This window comes from Sipha flava, unplaced genomic scaffold (genome assembly GCF_003268045.1).
Source record: "Sipha flava isolate LNK unplaced genomic scaffold, YSA_version1 277_pilon_pilon, whole genome shotgun sequence".
Classification (NCBI taxonomy): Eukaryota; Metazoa; Arthropoda; class Insecta; order Hemiptera; family Aphididae; genus Sipha; species Sipha flava.
The window spans coordinates 351,158-374,342 of NW_020272943.1; the positions used below are offsets into that span (position 1 = coordinate 351,158).

General features: G+C 29.1%; 1 protein-coding gene across 1 annotated transcript in view; it reads left to right on the forward strand.

Moving 5' to 3' along the window:
- LOC112685449 overlaps positions 1-23,185 on the forward strand; it is a 328,545-nt gene that overhangs the window by 256,358 nt on the left and 49,002 nt on the right. Inside the window, exon 7 of the mRNA XM_025557345.1 lies at positions 5,327-5,564. Coding sequence (XP_025413130.1) covers positions 5,327-5,564 — 238 coding nt within the window. The remainder of the gene's footprint in view (positions 1-5,326; positions 5,565-23,185) is intronic.

Here is a 23,185-nt window from a genome sequence, read left to right on the forward strand (position 1 = left end):
TTGCAACTAAAAATATGTAAATGGTGTGACTAAAATAATACTATAGTAAAATATTCTATAAACTCTCTTACGTCCCAAATGTATTGCATACATGGTGGTATATCAGTGACAGGTTTATAATATAAATACGATGTAACTGAAACTAAAAACATATTCCATAATTAATTAAAACACATATTACCTGTAGTCTGTACAGAAATGATCGATGAGTAATCGTTGCCGTCTAATGTTTATTTAAGTTTTAAGTTTATATTGCCAAGAGTATCTGTAAACTAAGATATAGAGCTTCTCCCAGGAAGTCCCAATAATCTTTTCCGATATTGAATTTAAATAAATAAAAATAAATTATGTACGCCGTATTAATTTCGGAAACCGTGACGTGACTGACATTATAATTTGATCGACTGGATTCGTGTGCTATTCTTAGAGACGACAAATAAACGCGAGGAAATGCGGTAGCGACGAATACAAATTATTCGTAATCACTCTCGTACAACGTGTGTTAAACGCCACTTATTGCTTAAATCGATACAGCTCTTAGAGTGGTATTGCTATGCAATTTCTGACCAAGATTTTTTCATCGACCTTACTTGTTTTTTATTGATTTTTGATGTTCTACGTTTAAATTGCAATAACGCAGAGCAATGACGACCGTCAGTGAAGATGAACCGCTAACAATCCTGTTCACGAATGCGGAAAATCGCTTGAAAACATCGTTTCTAATGGATGATGATTTGTTCACACCGAGCCTGCTGCTGTGCGTCCGGTGCACGTATAGTGATCCTATTTTAGGTGGAAACTGTTTGCAAATCGTGTATTGTAAGACCGATTTTCGGTACAACGCGCGTAGCGCAACGCAAACGAAAATGGAATACTGCGGGCGCAGCGTTACGGCTCGACCGAACGGTAAAGACTTTTCAAAGATTGATGTTTTTGAACACGCGAAATTGGCGCGGCGTTAGGTTGTCACGTTGTTTGCTTAAAACATTGCGATCCGACGCGCGTTCGGTGTCGGATGCCGTAAGTGGTAAAGGCAATCTTACCTCATGTACCTACATACATTAATGATTAAATTACGACTTATTTCTTGGCTAATGCGTTTCGTGTCGGACATGCTAATTTATTTTATCGAAACTGCATTAACGTTCATCAGTAGCCCATCAAAAGTGTACACGTTTGCAAATAATAATCGTAGGTGTAATTAAAAAGATTATGAACACAACGGGACTGGACGTATGAGTACTATAGTTTATCATTGCTTAAAGATGGTAATCGTTATGGATGGTTTATAGTCGTTTACATAACGGTACAAACTGCAGTATGACTCCACGAGTTCACACATTATTCATTTATTTATTAGTTTTAATTTTCACGGTACAAAAACCAAATAACCTTTTTCATTGCTACTAAATAAATCGTTATATATACACAGTAGAAACTGTTTGTAATCACATTTAAAAGACTAATCAAAAATGATCATAACAATCGACAGTTATTACAACAAAATTGTTAAAAAAGATGTATATAAAACTTGATCACACGATTATCCGAACATAGCGTATATGTGGTGTTAGTACATTTATACGTTATATATTACAAAAAATAACAATTAATTTGCATGGATTATTAAAAATAATCAATAGTATTAGCTCGTACTCCGTTTGTATGAAAATCATACTATATTTTTTTTCTCTATGTTTTCAATATTTATTTTCGCATTTACGTTATTCAAAGCCATGTAATGTATTAGGAAAATTATGAAAAAACTAAACAATCAGGGCGATAACGCACTAGGAAGCCAGGCTATGGCAGCTGAAATATTGAGTATCCAGTTTTCATCAGCAGCCAACCGACGCGCGACGGTCGTCGGGTCGCCAGTCGTTCATCGTAGCAATTCGTACAATCGATCGAAATGGACGTAGAAGAAGCTGTCACTGTTTTGAGACCTTTCGCCTCGTAATAAGCGAAAAACAAAACATAAAATACCGGATCCATCTACTGTTTTTGAAACGACACAAACGGCTTCTTTCCTCCCGTCCCCTTGCATTTAAATCACGATCACTTTGTTCTCCAGTAGATATGTTCCGAATTGCTTTTCGACTTTTGATTTACCGAATCAAAAGTATCGAAAGTAATCAAGATATTTTCATCGAAAAACATTGGTGACCATACGGAGGGAGACGTGAAAAACGCAAAACTCGTCTGGCTGCGTCGACTAGTACGTGGAGACTCGCGGAAGTCACACATATGTCTTGCTCTCCTGTGGCGTGGTGCACATAGGTCCCAAACGGGCAATTGACCTCGTCCAATTTTGGGGGAGGTAAAATTATCTCTATTTTGAAAGTTACATTTTGTAATTTTTGTATTATGATTCATTGATACAATTAGATAACTAAAATTGTGTAAATACTAAAAAAAATGTTAGCACTTGATAATAGTTTTTTTTTTTAGAGATGGGGGGGTCTAAAAATATGTATTGTGCCTCAGTTAATATACCACTTGCCTCGCCACTGGTTGTTTCCCGTGCAATAGTGCATGCTCTATTGATCACCGCCGCCTGGAACCCGTCATAAGATCCGTGTAGCCGTTATGTGAACGTTCTGATTACTGGTACTTATCGGTACATACAATATACAAGTTTAGCCATTTTAGCAGCCATTTTAACCTACAGTTTTAGTTCTTTAAATCCTATTTGCTATTATAAACAGATTCTACTGGACGACTGTACATAGTTTATGTTTAATCAAATTTGTCCAATACGTACATTCACATGCATAATGCATAGAAATGTATTCTATTAATATTTTAAATGATATATTTCTCCGTTAAGGATTTAATATTCAACACATTTCGCTATGCTTTATGTAACAAAACGTGCGGTCCAGTTTGAAATATTTTAGAGTAGAAATGTATTTAAAGTTTCAAATTATAAAAGTTTAGAAATATCGCATATATACTATTAAAGCGATTGAACTTTGAACAATAGGTAGTTGTAAACAAATTTATAAAAAAACAAATAATATATTGTATTTTTCTTTGTACTACGATTGCTTTACATTGTTAAGTACTTTATTGTTCTTAAAGGATTGTTTGATTCGATTTTTTTTTTTTCGTGCACGATCAAAATGTTTTTGTCTTATAAATATATTACAGTTAATAAAATAAGTTTAACAGAATTACAAATATTCAGTATACCTACAAGCTTTGAACTCGTATTGCTCCATTATATAAAATTGGTTATATTTATTACATTGAGTTTCATCACGATTTTGAAATTTTTAATCGTTGTATTAAACACGTGCCATATAGTAAAAATAATAGCCGTATTCCTGGATGACAAAAATTAATATATTAACATGTCACTTTCATACCACTTCGTATAAAGAATGCCCAGTCTACAAAAAACACACCGCTTCTTTCCAAAAAGGAGGAAGACATTCAACCTCCTTTTCTAGGCCTACTAAACCCATGCAGTCTGAGAACCCCTGCAGTTCCAACTAAACTCGTACTTACGCTAATGTGCCATAACCAATCAACCACCAGCCGAATTATCGGTTAATTTAAATACACGTATTAGTGAAATCTCAAATATTTTGTTTCCGTTAATTAAGTTATTAATGGCTGTTTTAAACAATTTAAATTTAATCTTATCTACTCTCTAATCATTATAATTATTATAGATTATTTTGTTCATTAATTTCATATTATTATTATTATTATTATTTGTATCAACAGTATATGTAGTTCTTCTGTTTTTTTTATTGTTACATTTAAATATTTCACTATTTATTCGTTTAGCTATATATATATATTATCATGTATCAATCTGTAATTGTTAAACTATAATAGTTTATACTGAGAGTTCTTAATAAAAATAAAAATAAATATCACTTAAATTCGAAAAATTAGTCAGTATACTACAATGAGACAATAATTTATGTCAACATTAAGCATTTTAAATAGGTATGCAAAACTTCTTAAACAACTACCGTGTAAAGTTGCGTACAACTTGTCTGTAATGGATTTCCAACTGATTTCAACTGTGATCAAAATATATGGCATTAACTCGACACATAAGCTAATAAAATATATTTATGATTTATTCTAATCTAAATATGTTGATTTCATGTTCATAGTTATATTTTTATGAACAAAAGTAATCTTTATATAGCTAAATATACTTATTTTAACTATTATAGTGCACCTACACAAAATAATGAGATGATAGTATAAATAAAACAACCTCCAAAATGTATTCGAAAATAATTAGATGCCACAAAATGAAGGTTTACCATTAAAATAGACCATATTGGTTGTTCTAGATATATTTTCTGTTCAAAATATTTTTATATAATTATGTTGTTTTTTTATTTATTATTAATATTTGTTTTATTGAAATAATATTTAATTATATAAATTAAAGTTCAGATCTTAATAAATAATCACATAATATTTTATTAAAACTTCGGCTGAAGGTTTAAGATATTATTTTTTTTTTCAAAAAAGGAAAATATGTATGGTAAGAAAAAGAAAAAAATATATTTAATATAATAATAGCTTTTAGTATAACTATTACAGCTTAAAAATTATTTAGAATAATATAACAGATAACAAAACAATATTAAAATACATGCAAAGAGTTAAAAACAAAAAATGTCTTAAGGGTAATCATATAGAGAAACCAGCCTCCAAAATAAAATTAATAATTATATCAACAACTATTTCCGAGTTGGGGTTGAGGATAAAAGCTAGATTGAGAGGAACATTGATTTATATAAGAGAATTAAACAAAATAACGCTTTTCACGTGCAGAGAAGGACAGTCAAAAAGGAGGTGAGGGAGATCGCAAACACTTTCGTGGGAATGTAGAGTACAAAATAGGGAATCGTTTAATCCTAATTTGTATGCGTGAGCAGGTAGTAAAGTGTGACCAGAACGTAGGCGATTGAATTGTATGATACTTGATCTTGGTAAATTGAGGTTGTAAAACCATGTTTTGTTGAGAACATTTGGTACGATGTTTTTGTATCTGGTGGCAAACTCAGCTGGGAGGTTTGACCAGTATGTATGTCAGAGGTTAGATATATGACGCCGTAAAATTGGAATAAAATCAGTACGAGGAAGTTGGGTGAAAGAGGGACATATTAAATTAAACGTTGATTTCGCCAGATTGTCGGCGAATTCGTTCCCGTGTATACCGATATGACTTGGAACCCAAAGAAATTGGATGGAATAATTGTCTTAATGGAGTTAACATATATAACATAACATATGTATAATAATATATAACATTAATTGTTTAATTCGATTTTGATTTTTTTTTCAGGGTTCTTTATTAACAAGAAACGTTGTTTGGGTTCATAATGGAATTCCAATTTATAATATTCCGAACAACAAGAAAGACGATCCGGGTCCCATTTCGGTGACTACTGAAGTCATACAACCCGACAATACCATACAGAGTAGGTTGTTTATTCGAGGGGCATCTCCGTCGGCGTTGGGAAATTACACATGCACGGCACCTAACACTGAACCCGACACGGTTAATGTCTACGTAAGCGAAGGTAGTTCTATTTTTTTTTGCAAATTAAAAATTTGTTAAAAATAAGTATTTTGTTACCATCGTCGATACGACATTGAATATACATTGAATATAAATATATATATATCAGTACGTGTTTGGACACCGTAGACACCACACGTGTAATACCGCGTTCCATTTTATCGCTTCCGATAGCAAGTCATTGGTGTACAGTGATTATCCGGTCCGATTAGACGATTGGTAATGTATATTTTTACTTTGTAATGTCGTCGTTATTATATAGTCTTATCGTACGGCGTACGCAAAAACTCGCCACTATGGCCGATAAGGCCCACAAACACATGTTCTTAAAACGTTCAAATACAAATTTATCTTATAGACTAAATACAATTACTACTAAACCAAACTCATGTAATTCCAAATTATCTATCCAACCAAAAAATACCTCAAAAAATCAAACCAACACACCATCCCAAACCACACCTAACTCCAATATGCAAACTTCAAACGCAATTACATCAAAAAACACTAATAATCAAGACAACGACCCCACAAAAAAAAAACATTCGCTGAAACCACCGCCAATTTCACTTTTCCAAAAAAAGACCAAGCGATAGTTTTTAATACTATTGATGGCACACCACAAATTGATTATATAAATGCTCTAAGCATAATCACTAATCCAATAAACATAAAATTTGCATCTAGAATATCCAATAATCGTTTTTGCATTTATCTCGCCAGCAAAGAAATTGTTGATGAAATAATAAACAATTGTCCTACGATTACAGTTAATAATCATACATACCTATCCGCAAACTTGAAAACCAATCAAAGCGAATAATCTTCTCAAATGTTTCACCCATCATACCACATCTATATATTATCGACGCATTGAACACTATAGGAATTAACCCTATCATACCAATAACTTTCCTTAAAGCAGGTTTTATATTCGAAAATCTATCCCATATTATCAGTTTGAAAAGGCAAACATATGTTAAACAAGAAGATATTTCAAAACTACTTAACTCTATAATAATAAATTTTGACAACACCGAGTACCGTATCTTTTTGACCGATGATACGTTAACATGCTACTTATGTAAACGTACCGGACATACTTCTTCGTATTGCAAAAACACGATAGCACAAAACCAAATTTTATCAGAAGATGATAAAGAGAAAACTTTCCGTCAACCTGAAACGCAAACTGATAATACAGATATAAGTAATAATACCTTTGAAAATCTCGACTCTTCTCATTCACCTCAATACCCTGATTAAAACAAGAAAGAAAACCCCATCAACACGAGACCGACTCCCAGTAATATACTTTCACACACTGCCGAATCCATACAACTCTCATCTACTATAACTACTACTCAAAATGAAACTCCTAAAAGACCACTTTCTGATTCTTCCTCTTTAAAATATCCCAATATTCTTCCTTCTGCGTCAAACATCAGTCCTATAGAAAATGTCACAAAGAAAACTAAAATGCGTTCCCGCTCAAACTCATCATGCAAATCCAACACAAAAACGGAGAAAAAACATAACCCAATTGAGTTGCTGTTTAAAATTAAACCTTACCAATATCATATCTTCAATTTAAATACATCTTGGATAATTTTACAAATATACTATTAACATCCACTCACTGTGCGAAGATACAAATATTGATATATCTTCTCTAATGGATTTAATAGACGAAATTCGACCAATAGCAAAGTGACAAAGCATTAAAAACACGTCTAACAAAATTTTCAAACCTTATCTTTCAAACACTACCAACCAAAAAAAAATCGTTCAAATCACTTTAATATACTATTATATACATTTAACTTATTCATAATCCTATTCTACAAAATATCTTTTTCAAACTAACATGGGCTCGATCATTCAGTGGAATATAAATGGCCTTCAAAAACACCATCCCGATATTCACCGAGTCAAATTGCTTATACAACCCATAGCCTTTTGTTTTCAAGAAACCAACCTCAAACCCAATGCTACCTCTTCCATACGGGGTTACAAAAGCTACCTTAAAAATCACCAGACAAATTTTAGAGCAAGTGGTGATATCGAAATATTTGTAAATAACCTCATTGACAGCAACAAAATTAAAATCCAATCACCACTCGAAGTTATTGCTGTTTCCATACAACTCAAAAATCCTGTTTGTCGTTGTAATATTTATCTACCCGACAGCACTAATTTATTACTCAATGATCTCAACCATATTATTAAACAACTACCAAAACCTTTCTTATTTCTCGGAGATTTCAATAGCCGAAACCAAATCTGGAGATCTAACAACACTAGAGGTAAAACGATCGAAAAATTTGTAGAAAATGAACAAATAACGCTACTCAACACTGGTGAATATCCATGCCACAATGCAGCTCATAACTCCTTCTCGGTTATTGACCTCACAATATCTAATAGTGCTTTCGCCCCCAAAACCGAATGGAAAGTTCTTACAGAATACAGCTCCAGTGACCATTGGCCAATATCTATTAATATCCTAAATGAATCGCCCAAGATACACCCAACCTCCCGGTAGCGACTCAATAATTCAAATTGGGACCTATACAGCGATACCATATTACAAAATCTTCGTGACATGCCGATCAACCTAGTATCCATAACGAACCATTGCTCAAACTACAATCCCGAGGCTATAAACTTCAAAAATACTGCTGAAGATATTTTCAGAAATGAACTTTAAATTAATATCCAACATCAAGATAACCACCTAAATACACCTTTTAGCAAAAAAGAACTCCTAAATGCCTTATCAGAATGTAAAAGTAAAAGCCCCGGCCAAAACGGGATTCTTTTTTTTTAAAATATAGTATGTAAAACCTGTATCCAAAACCTGCCTTCAATAGGTCATGATCTTCTTCTCCAAATTTTCAACATTATTTGGGAAAAATGCCTATATCCTGATCTGTTATACAATGCGATCATAATCCTAATTCCTAAACCTAAAAAAAAAACAATTTTTATATTATCAATTATAGATCTCTTATTAATACGATAACTAAAATAATGGAAAAAATTGTCAATAAACGACTAATCTGGCACTTAGAAATATCTTATTTACTAACCAAGGAACAATGTAGCTTCCGCAAAAACTACTCTACCATTAACGCATTCTCCACTCTCGATATTTGTAATGCGAAAAATCAAAAACAACATCTTATACTTTTATCCCTGGATTTAGAAAAAGCATATGATATGGTATGGAGAACTACAGTCCTCAAACTCATATAAAATAGTGGCATAAACGGTAAAATGTTCCTAGTCCTGCAAAATTTCCTAAAAACCCGAACAATTCAAGTCATAGCTCACGCAGAACTATCAAATATTCACCAAACAAAAAACGGACTCCCTCAAGGATCAGTTATTAGTGTCACAATGTTTTTATTGGCCATCAATGATATTTTCACCAATATACCTAAACCCACGAAACACTTCCTATTCGTCGACGACTTTCATATATACTGCAGTGAACAAAACACCAAAACGACTGTAAAAATATTACAAAATTCTCTATATACTCTCAAAAAATACAAAGAATTTATGTGGGTACCATAACACGTTGATATAACTGGCAACAAAATGGCTGACAAGGCAGCTGATCTTGCAACCAGAATCATTCCCTACCACAAAATCTCCAACTTACCTACTAATAACATCAAATCTTCCATCAAATCCAAGATATACACTAAGTGGCAAAATTATTGGGATGCGATTTCACCGACCAATAAACTTAAAAAAATGAAGAAAGATACAAAAAAATGGGTCTCCCCTCACTACCTCACCAGTCGACAAGAAATTGCTATCATCAGATGTAGGATCGGACACACCTTTGCAACCCATTCATTCCTCATCAGCAAAAATCTCCCACCCATTTGTGACAAATGCCACACCGATCTTTCAGTCCACCACATCATCCAAGTTTATATGAAGTATCGGGACATAAGAACCAAACTCGCTATACCACCGAACAATGAAACCCTCAATGAAAAGAACACCAGTAAAATTATTTCATTTCTAACCAAAATCGATTACATTAACAAACTCTAATATTGTAAAAACTTTCTTTAGTCTCTAAGTTACAATACCTATAATTTATTATTTAATCTAATTAATTTATTTTCCTTTTTTCATTTATTCTAGCATTTGTATCTAAATTAATTTAGGCTAATAACCTACGATGTTGAAGCCTATTTCTAATAAAAAAAAAAATATATATATATATATATATTTGTATGTATACATAAAATATCTCACAGATAATATAGTTAATGATGCATATGTTAAAATGATAATTTCTTTTCGACACACACACACATACAAATATGTTTTAATTAGTATTAGTATTAAATTAAAGTGCGACTTTAAAACGGGTTTTCAATAATATTCAGTTTGGATTTTAGTTTTTTATTCAAAATTTTAAAAAATCATGAGAATGTAATTTTCAATGATAATAAAAGCATGACTAAGTATCATTTAAACTAAGATTTTTCTCTTTTGTGTTATTTTTTTTTTTTTTTTTGTTTTGAAAAAACTAAAAGATTTATTAGTTATTCCTTTTATAAAACAATATCGTTTATTAAAAACATATAGTAATATTTATTATATATATTTTGTAGTAAATCGCCTTCATTTTTTATACACTTTTTTTAATATTTTATATTCCGGGTTTGAATAAAGTTCGCTTTATCGATAAGTTAATCTGAATGATTTTGCTGGGTATATTTTTTCTTTTCTGACTTTGTACAAAATTAATCTCGATGAAAATGTTTATTAAATACCGTAGTTTGATTATAGTCATGTTATTAAATTCTAAAACAAATCTTGAGTAATTAATTTTATAAGATTTTTATTCCTACAAAAGAAACTTATAATAACTTTGTATAGTTTAATATACAATTGGAATATTATATATCGGAAAATTGTTCATTTTCGAAGAAAAAGTCATCGTATTATAACTTGATTATAACGCTTTCCCATCTTTATCGAAATGTCTGTTCGAATAAATAATAATATTATGTTTATTTTTTTTTTCAATTATTTTTCAACTGTTAATTAATTTAATCCAAAATATAATAAATATTAGTTTAATAACTGATTCCGGGATATTCTATAGCGACTGTAATAAATGGAACCCTTCTTATGAACCATCCAAAACGTTTCAAGTTTCAATTTAATGTAAGACCAAATTTAACTAATTTCAAGAGAAACTCCTTATGGTTGTTCTTTCTTAGTTTTGAACGCTAAAGAGAGTGCCCATTGTGATATCTCCTAAAATAATAAGAACATAAATTATGGTTTTTTTCTTTTTGTTTATATTTTACTCAGATAAATAAGAACAAACATTTTTTAGTTTTAATTACATTTTTATACTTTCATAAAAATGTACTGTACAAAAATGACTTTTTATTTTATTATTTTTGTAATGAATTATTTCCATGTTCCAAAATTATCTCATGTATATTCATAGCTAGCAATCATGCATATTCAAGTGGGTGTATCTCCAACTTATATTTGTTAGTTTAAGTCAATCCTTTGGATCATCTGTGCATGTTTAGTCGTTTATTATTTTTTTAATCTTGATTTGGTATTAATTATAGTGTAGACATTTACTAAGTATAAATTTAATTTTAACCAATCTAACATAGTATTTACATAAATTTTTGTTTTTCAAACATTATTTCAAAATTAAGATATATCATAACATGATAAATATTTGACCTATTTCTTCACCGATACTTAATGGTGTTGTGTAATAAATAATTAAAAATAATATATAACAGTTAATCAAATAATATAAACTAATTTTAAAGCATAAATTATTTTTTATTTGTAAAGTAAAGTACTCACTTGGTTATTAAACGTATACAAATAAGGAATACATTTTAAATTTATACTAAAAATATGTTTTAAAATAAGTTTTCCTTAGAAAAAAAAAAAACATCAAATTAATAATTGTCATGATAAGCTTCTTTTTATAATCAAAATATCTGCGTTATGAAGTTGTGATGACTCTCGAATAATTTCCGTAATTTGTATGAACTGCCGAGGGTTCAATATTCAACTAAATATTATACTAGATGAATTACCCGTGAAAATAAATGTTTATCTTTATGTTAAATTAGGTTAAATAAAAAAATATCGTTTTTTAAATCATACAATAACTGTTCATCGTTATTAAGAGCAACACGCAAACGTGTTTTTACAAGCCGAATCATACACACGAATCATATCAAAACAATGTGTTGAATCTTGATGAGAACGATTTAAGAAACTTTTGGATGGTTCAGGTGGATCAGATCTGTAATGTCTTCAAAAACAAATTTTCTCTTCTGAACAGCGAATACTTGTAGGAATGAAGGAATAAAAAAGAGATAAGGTTCTTTTGACCATTTTATCGCACAGAATTACTTACATTTTGAAATAAATTTCCTATTATAACGTAAGTCACATAGACACATGTTCTTATATACCTAATTATTTGATGGGGATTAATGTATGCCTACCGAAATGAACGTCACCAATCATCGTACGGCTTATATTAAGTATCGATATGATGGCGTATTAATCGGTGAGGATCGAGGAAGCCTAACTGTGGGAAAGAGCCCACGTATTTTTCTTGCCTCGCTGCGCCGTGGGTTATTAAAAAAATAAACAATTCTAAATAAATAATTACTCGATTAATCTATGATATTGAAACTTATAACCTTCTCCGAAATGCACTCTTTCATTTAAAATAAATCCAGATCATCGGATAAGTAGTTTCAGAGGACATGCATGACAGAAATTTCATTTTCATATATATATATATATATATATAGATCCTGATGTTCAATGTTAGCCATCACAAGCTGAACAGTTTGAGCAGTCATGTAAAAACAATATTTGTAACCATGTGGTAGTAAAATATGTATTTGATTTAAAACGAATCGAAAGCCGATAGATACTTTATTTATATGTTGCGATTCGATTTTAATCTTTCAAGTAAGAATATGGTCTCTCATTCTCAGATGTCACGATTGTATTCAACTAATTTCAAATATACTTGAGATAATGATACCTGGCGCTTTGTTATTTGATCAACGACATTATTAAAACGGATGACCTTGTTTCCTTTATCCACTAAACACGATTGTATTTCTAGGATACTGGCAGTATGGTGTGAAGGGTTCTGAGATTTACATTGTATAGTTTTATTCGGTTGCAGAATATATTATAGGTACGAAAATGTTTAGAAATCAAGTCTGATCCGTCTAACTTCTGGCCTTTAATTCAATCACTTATTAAAATAAGGATAAATTAAAATATTGATTAAAATAAAAAAAAAAATAAAATGTTTCCCGGTCTGTTATTGTGTACGAATAGAAATCATGTCTGACTATTCGATGACTGACTGGTGGTATGCAACGAACATTGGCTAAATTTTGTTGAAGGTAAATAGATAAATATTCTTTTAGATCATTAGAAATACTTGATTTTCCCTCTCTTACTTTAGGTTACAGATCTGGAACTGTTTACTATTTATTTCCTAAAAGCTCAGCAGCATGTAGAACAAAGACATTCAGGCGGAATAAGATAGTTCTTAATGCTTATGAAATTATAATAATAGGTTTTTGAAGTATATAAATAACAAGAGTAAAAGACGATTGAAGTTAACAGAGTATCAAAACAAATATGATATTGTACTGAAAGTAGTAGTATACATTACCTTTCAAAAACGTATACATGTCGTTTGAGACTCAGGCAAATTAAATTTTCCAATTTAAAATTAATTTTATTATAATTACATTTCAAAAAGGATTGTTTTGTTTTATATAAAAACTAGAAAGAAAGAAAATAATTATTAGTAAAATTGTGTAAAAAATATTACTCAATTAAATCATTAAAACAGCAAGATGATAAACTATTAGCATATCTCATTTCAATTAAATTTTAAATTATTTTCTTTGCTTATTCATTTTTAACTTTATGCAATATATTACAATAACATTATAATTATGCCCATTCGAAAATTTTTACAAAATATTATTCGTGTTCGTATAAAACTAAAATTAATACGTAATATAATATGAACAATATTATTTACAAATTCAAGATTATTTCAATATATTTTACTTGTCTTTAGAAATTATTTTTTATATTAGTTTACCTGAACAGTTATAAAGTTATAGTTTTTTAGATTCTTAGGTTTTCTTAGATTTTTGAGTAATAAATATAATAGAGACCATTTAAATAACAACATCATAATTGTCTTGTTGAAATGTTTATATGTAAACATATAAAGTGGAAAATTTATTATTGCGTGACATACTCAATTTTATATATCTCCAGTTTTTATGTCAAATTTTGTACTTTCTTAACAACCGGTAAGAAGTAAACATAAATAATACATTTAAAATTTTTGATCTCAAAAATATTTATTTATTTTTTTTTTTTTGTTGGAGAAAATAGTATACATGGACAATTTAACAAAATCGTAATTAGATTAGGGATGAGCATGCAGAGCCCTCCAAAAAGAGGTATATGGGGGACTTCCCCCCTGATTGCTTAATAGTTTAAATTGTAGTCAGAAAATCGAATAAATTTGGCAAAGCTAAAATTGGCCGAATTAAAAAAAAAAAAAATTAATGACAATTTTATCAATTTAAATAATCGATAAAAAATTATGTTTAATCTTTATTTTGTCGATATATATATATATAATATTTTTATATAATTTAGCTTTAAAACTGTTAATACTTGTTTATTTTAATTTCTGAAACTGTACCTTTGTCAGTTTGCTAAAAACTGAGTTGGATATTCGACTAGCCATGATTGATCGATAAATAAATTTTACGTACTAATAGGTCAGCATGTGAATGTATATACTATTTATTGATAAAAATATGTGTACAATACCCTACATCGTTGGCAAACAATGTAATAATATTATTGTACGACTTGTATTATTTATGCATATGACTCGTATTGATCCGCATTAATCCGCTGCACGAGTATTAATTCTGTCTACGTAGAAATGTATACCGACTTAAACTATGCTGTAAAATTATCATTTATCAGTATTGGTGTCTTGATAATCGGTTCGCATATTCTGTATAAACTATATTATCTCCTTGTGTTTTACGGTCACTACTCACTTATCTTTCATAAACCCCGTGTTATTAAATTTACATTATTTTACCAACGTGTGACAGACAAATTAAAAAATAAAAGGGAGTGTATCAAAGTTGAGTATATGAAATGCGGATCCGTCTTTGATGAAAAGTACCACAAAAAACACAAGCATAATATGCATGGTGGTAAATGTGTTAAGATGAAACACTTAGGTGCTCCAGAAAACTTATTTAAATTGGTTTTCCGAAATTTTGAAGAAGTAAGTAACAATGAGCTAGACCGATAAATACCATACGATAGATAACAATACCGATAAATGAATATAATGCAATGTAAAGACGAATAATAATTGTTTTCGACGTGTAGACGTGTAGGTAAATTTAAGTTAATCACCTATCTCATTTAAATCGAAATTAATATTAAATATTTTTGGTTAAGGTATGTATAAGAAATATATATAATTTTAATTGTAGACAGTATACTGTAATTAAATCAAAATATATCTTCCTTAAGTCAAGTTAATATTGATTCTATTCAGGTATTTTTTTAAAAATATTTAATAAGCTTAATTTTAATCATATATATTATTCTGATTTTTTAAATTATAAATTAAAAATTTAAAAATTATTTTATGTAATTTAATTTAATTTTTCTACCCATTAAATAATTTGTTACTTATAGTATATTTTAACTAATGTTCAACTTTATTTTTATAATTAAACATTTTCATAACATGGTTTTTTTTCTTAAATACATTTATTTCGTTAATATATTGTATTTTAAAAAATACTAAAATATTTTCCTGTTCCTAAACAATTAATGCATTTTATATATTGATATGTTTGATAAAAATTGAATAGTGTACTTCATCTTAAAAATCATCAGATGATAGAAAAAATTTAAAAAAATATACATATTATTAAAAATTATCAAAGGAACATAAAATAAAATAAATTATAAAATTTAACTATACGATGAATTAAAAGCGATCAAACGTTTAAGTGTAGTTCTTCGAGGATAGTATTGATGTATTTATTATAGATATCTTTAAGGATCATGAACATTTCAACTGATAATTGAATGTCTATTATTAGAATATATTTAATTTGCTAGCAAAGCGATTAAACAATTCTCTGGCCGACAAATAATAAGTTGTGATACCCCCCCTCCTATAATTTTCTATTTGGGGTGACTTTTTGAGTATATATTGGTTAGTGTATTCAATTCTCTATACTATTTCGAATAGCAAAATCGATTAGACGATGAAGAAAAATGTGTTCATTATTAATTGGATGAGCCGTGAATTATTTGTGTAAAAATTAATCGTGAATACGGTTCTAAAAAAATGTCGGCGTAAAAGGACATTGTGTGGTTTACGCAGTACATTAAATAAATCAAAAAATCTCGCACTGTACACTTTGAAAATCTTTAAATGGCATTAGAACCGTTCGAAAAACAGTTAAAAGTTCTTTATTTATTCGTTCAATAACACGAATCGCGGGTACAATTACGACTACATTTCATTGATATTTCTTTTCTACATCAGCGGTTTGGGTAACTGTTGAAAAATAATTGCGCCTTTTCCTATGTATCGAATGTATTTAATCGGGAATTTACTGTTGTTAGTTAACCGTGAAAGACCCATAATAAATTAACATAATATAGGATTCTATTGTTTTAACCAAGTCGACCCTACAAATCTTTTCTTATGACCAGTTTACAAATCAAACAATATTAATTAATCAACCTGCCGTGCGACCGCATAGACCACATCAATACTTCGGATCCGGTATAATATTACTGGATGTTTACTACACATTATTGAGTAAAAAACTTTTATGAACGCTTGCACGGTAAAATATATAAAAATAAATTGTATTTCAATTTAACGATTTGGTCGTATTGTAATTTTCTTCTGTCGTTTGCGTTTAATAGGATTGCTCAGACCATGTACCTATCGTATACAATTAATATTCTATTTCAAACGGTAATATTTAATCGTCATTAATAACACAAATATGAATTAAATTTACTTTACAAGTTTAACTCAAACTTTTAATGGGTGTTGTCAATGGCGTAAAATTGGTGGTGCAATGATATGTTTTTGCACCACCAAAAAATCATTGAAATTTGTTTACCTATAATATTATTTTCAAGAGCCAAGGAAATCAGGATACTAAAAACAAAATTTGATTGTTTTTTCATTGATATTATAATAATAAAGGTTTTAATGCTAAAATAATTCAAAATTTATTTGTTATTTAAAAAAATATATAGTTTATTGGGAAACATTTTACTTAGGAAATTGGAAAATTGGTGTATTGGAAATTATAAGTTGAGAATATGCTTCTGCACCACCAAAAATTGGATCCAACATACGCCACTGGGTGCTGTTGACTACTTGTTTAAAAGTTCAAAAATACAAATTCCTATGGCTTTTGCAGATTTAATATTAACATCAATGTTCGTGCAATTAATAATTGATATTTCGATCTTCACATAGTACCCAAGTAACTTGAAAACTTAATACATAAAAATTGGCATTTTTGACAGCTTGTAATATACTCAAGGAGCATTATTAAACTAAAAATCGGAACATATTTGTTGAAAATATGTCCAAACCATGTACAGTTTGGTTTTGAACAATAATTCAATTTTAAACTCTATTAGGAACATGTCTGAATTTTTTATTATAATTTTAGTAACCATTCGGTATATATTTACGTTTATTATGGAGTTTTATATTTTGTTGAAAAAATTACAAATATTTTTACTATCACTTCAAATGAAGAGCATTTTTTCGTATTTTTCAAAAATAATTCGTGGATATATAAATTATCTCTAATTTTTATTTACTCAAAGGAAACACTATATGAAATCAAAAATTGACAAATCACATATTGATCGAAAAAAATATTTTAGTTGAGACAAAATATTATGGGAAAACGCTGACAATACAATACTCACTGTAAATATTGAATTGGCTAAGAGTTTTTTTTCAATTATACTATGAGTGACGATTTTGTCTCTCTCCATAAGTGGTAAATAAACTTATTTTCATGGTTCTTTCGTTTTTCTTTATACAATAATGACTTAAGACAAATTTTCTTTTGCTAAATCATATACTTTTGTCAATTCCTCGATTCTGAGTGAATCGATGAATGAATTGGTTTTGCAATGATATGTTTTTTTTTCTATGTCTGTGTACATGAATTCAATCAGGGAAGATAGCTTCAATCATCACAATGTTAATAGCACTCTGTTAGAAAGTGTTGTTTTTTTAGTGCTTTGAAATAAGGTCATATTACGAATTTCTCAATACTTTTCTTATTAATTGCGAAAAACTGATAAATATGTAAGAAAATAAATAAATTTACGGCAAATCAGTTTTCGACAAAATTAAATTTTTGATATCATCGTAACGCAAAAATTATTAATCCTAAGACTTGACATTTTTAACTAAATAATTATTATATTTATTGCTATTGATATATAACTAATATTTTTACAAGCTATTTATAGCAAATTGAAATGTTCATATTTTCAAAAATGTCGATAAAACAATTTTGATTCGACAAAAAGTCTAGAAAATATAATAAAAATTTCTTTTTACATTAATATTACTTATTAATAAAAAAAAAATTAAGCATATAATATGAAAAAAAAAAATTACAAATGTTTATATCTTAAACATTGACAAAACGATAAAATTACGATAATTCGCTAAATTATTATAATCAGATATTTAAAAACTATTCAATCATTTTACTTAAGGACACATGTTATTCATAATTTTTTTTGTAAACAAAAAAAAAAATCATGTAATGGAAAATCGTAAAAATATTTTATAAACATTAAAAAATGAAATGTTGAAGAATTCAGATATTACAACGAATTTCCAATTAATGAAATTAATCTAAACCATCAATATTATATTTTAGTTATTTAAATATTAATACTATATTTAGCTAAAGACATTTCATAGTTTCATGAGGTTTTTTTATCTTTATAGACTTAACACTTGACATTTTTATTTTCCAAAATGTAACTTACTTTTTTTTTGTTGAAAGTTTGAACATTAAAAGTTCAACATAGCTTATTATGAAATTTGCTTCTTTGACTATACAACCATCTTGAAAACTATTAACTGATCCATTTAACTTCTTTTACTCAGAATCGTTTTTCGAGATCAATGGTGCATTGGTTTCAAGTTTAAAAGACTAATACAGCAATTATTCACCCAACTCTTTATTTCACCCGACCGAGGGTCTCGATTTATCTATGAGTTTCATTAATTTTGTTTTTACAACATAAGTATTATACTCGTTTAACAAACGGAAAAGATTATTGGGTATTGAATCTATATTATTCAATAATTTGAAAACATTTTAGTGTCTTATTTACAGAAATGCTATTGGATTTTAATTATTACGTAATTTAACTACTAAAGGATATCAACATAAAAAAGTATTGTGTGAGCGAGGTCCCGAAGAAGTCTATTTGCTCGGGGTAACCAAGGTCCGATTAAAAGAGTGGACTGTATATATACACCTTTCTTATGTATATAAAAAATACAATTAAGTAAAGGTTATAATATATATATTAACAAATGAATCATGTAATAAGAATAAAATAAAATAAAATAATAATGAATAATTATAAATATAATAATAATTATTATCTCAATAAATGAATAATAAACAAATATTACCGCGTACTGCGCCACTGCAACAGCCGACGATAAATATTACGTGGCAACCACCAACGTAACGTAAATAACACGATATCCCAAAATATACACGCGACAACAACCAACGCAAAGGAAACGACGACACACCGACCGGTCGCGGCGGCCCATATATATATATATCGGGTATGGCGGCGTGAATAGGTCAGTGAAGGAAAGGGGTTTATCGTTATCTAGAATATTTGACCGTAAACGCAATGATACGGATACATTAATAGAATGATCCAGAACCTTCTTGATCATTCTCGAATTGTACCCAACAAGTATTTTTAACTTAACTGGATACACTTTAATAATATTTTTCGTTCTTATCAAATGCATTAATGTCACCAGTTCACCAATAGTCAAATATTAAACATTTTTATTCAAAAAATTAAGCATTCATTTTTTAAAATGGTTTGTGATTATAAAATTTCAAAATAGTGTAATAGGTTCAAAAAATTATTTCTTAAAAAATGTTACAATAACATAATAAACTGTCAGAATCTGTTACTATTTATTGTCGTTCAACAATTTAATCCAATTATGATTTTTGTAATGTCTAAACTTTTTAAACACATATTTTTCAGCTGGATTAGTTGAAGATAACTTAGATTAAAAAGAAAAAGTTGCATGTTCTAAACCTAAAGTAAAACATTTTAATTAAAAAAAAAATATTGTTGAAATGGAATTATAAAAAAAATAGAACATTACTCTCTGATAATACATATTTAATATATATGTTTTTATGTTTTCAACAAAATATAACATTTCTCTAGGGAAAATGAAGTTCAACTAAGTTTTAAGACAACAAAAGCTCATATAGTAACTGCATTTTATTTTATTTTTATTTTTTAGAACCAATTTTATAATAAATTATAATTGATATTAGTACAATTTATTTTAACTACATTTGTAGTGTTTTCACTTCTAAAAAAAAAAACAAACAGTAGAATATTGGTTTTATCATTAATATTATAAGTCCATATATTATTTTGGCACTAATATTCAAAGTCATAGATTCTACGATTACGAGACAGACAAATTCTAATAAAAATAAACGAGTTAAATAAATTACAAATATAATGTTGTGATGGCGTAGTCCATTTATAAACTTCCTACAAAAGTCACTTCGCCGAGAACTATCAACATTTTCTCATCTTACAGTGCTACGATAACAAGTCATTATGGTTTAAAATAAAAGAATAAAAAAAGTCATCGTGCCAAGAAAAGTAAAAAATGTTTCATTCGAAACTATAACGTGTAAATAATTTACTTTATATCACTTATGGCATACTCGTAGCACTGGTATATTATTTCATTTTTATGCTACATTTAAAGAAATAATAATTGACAACTACTCCGGTTACGTTTTTCATACACACGCCATCGTATACATGTCGAGGTTATGTACGTGTATGTATGTATGTGTCTATATACAATACATGAACAGCCGCAAGAAAATGGTTTTGCTCAAGTTGCACATAAATAGTTTTAAAATACAATATTTTATAATAGCTATTATTTACGATATTATCTCTTATTTCAGAATTATATTTAACGTCAGGAATAAAAGAAGTAAAATTTCTTATATTATTTTCAGTACTTCGCCATTATGTACTTAAGAACACAACGGTTTTACGACCGTCTCAGATTCTGCGGCTATGAAGCTTTTTTTTTATGGTGGACTGGGATGAATACCAAATTATGTTACCAACAAGTATAATCAAATATTCCTAGCCATAAAATTATTTACGGATAGGTTTTATTTTATTTTATTTTTTGAAAGAGTGAATAATCAGACAGTTATTATGTTTGGAGTGTCGCAAATATAATATATTATGCTAACGTTATGCCTCAAATACCGTACTCCCTGATGGTAATAAAATTGGAAAAAAATCAATGTGTGATCGTTTTGGAATCGCAACGGCTAAGGATTGTTTCAACTTTAAAATTAAATATATTACACGATGTTATTAAATATTGTTTTAAATTTGTAATGCTTTACAGTAAAATGAATCAATCATTTTGATAAATTTTGTCTGTTAAAATGTTTTAAATTGTTACGCCATAAATCAAATTTCTGTAAAGATCAATACTCATGGAAGTTCGCATTGCATGGAAATTATGGCAAAAAAACTACAATTTCAGCTGATAGTTATGTGTAAACATAGGTATTATTTTCTTTATTTTTTTACTCACAACATTTTCTAAATTATGTGTAACGGGCAAAGCGGTTGGCTTATATCCCAGATTTTCAATTAATTACAAAATTAATTTCCAGATATATTTTTTTCACAAATTATTGTTAACTACTGAGACGGTACGAAAAAAGCGCAATTATACAGACAGAAAAAAATCGTCGTCCATATTTTCGATATACTTAAAAATTCGTATTCCTACGATTCAAACAGTATATTTGTACTACAGACGTGGAAAAATACGCGATTGAGTTTCATATATATTTTAAATACAAACCTTTCAAATCAAAATATGGAACAAAACCTTTTCGCAGTGCTTTCTCCGTTTGTTATTCCATTTTTTTTTTTCTTACATCTCAATAAATATGTTATAATAACTACGCAGTAACGTTGCATTGCAAAGAGTTTGTTTGTTTTTTTAGTATGGAAATACGAATCAAGTGGATAAATAATGTTATACGTTCTTGTTGCTCGTCCTCAGCTGATCCTTAGTGTTCAACGGACGAACTATGAAATCACCGATTTCGACCATCTCTGGTAAACTGTTATCGACCATTCGCCGGTCCTCCTTCACTCACTTGCAGCAACCGATACCGTTTATCTCGCGTACGGTCGTCGTACGCAAACTTCACGTTTCAGTTTTGATACGGTCCACAAAACAGCTAAAGAGTATTGCACGTAATTCAATGTGCACATCCCTCCGAATCACATATGAATGGTCGGATAACGGAATAACTCCCGACGAATATTGTCCGAAAAACAACTTATTCTCCCTACCCCCCCAAAACAGGCTAAAAAGTTTGTTGTGCCGTGCCGGGGGAGGGGCCGAGAAAAAAATATAAACCATAAACATCGACTAGACCGGACTAGGTTACACCGTAGCAGCCTTCCGTGTTATAAATGATTCATGTGAAAGTTTCTTAGCCAACTGACATTATTCTCGATCCCGTTCTTGAGCGATTAATCCACGAAAAACGTTTGACATCATAACGATCCCGTAGGTTCGTACGGTGCACACACAATACCGGGAAAACAATATAAAACGACAAATACAAATTAAGATGATATAATATTATAAATGAAACAGTTAACTGCACTCGTATTTGGTAAAACGATTCATTTTCTAACCAGTATATAAATAATGTGTAGTACAGTTTGTGTTCATAATTTTATCCAAAGAAAATAATCACGAATAATTTTTGTTATAACGTTATATATTATAATAAAACGTGTTGAAATAGATTTTTAAATACAAGGTTGCATATCAAAATCGCATAGAAATTAGCGCTCAAATACTACAAATACCGTCAAACATAATATAAAATTTAAATCAAAAAAATCATTGGGTGAAAATTTGATCACCATAATCCATGCAACAGACATTTGCATTCGATATTATACTTATAATATAATACAAAAAACAAAAAAAAAGGCAATAATTAGAATCGCTTGTTAGTAGTCGACTTGTTTATGGTATTCGAATATAAATGATATAAATCCAATATTATCAAACTCGTCTATGATGCCATAATATATTCACTATCCATACATATTGAA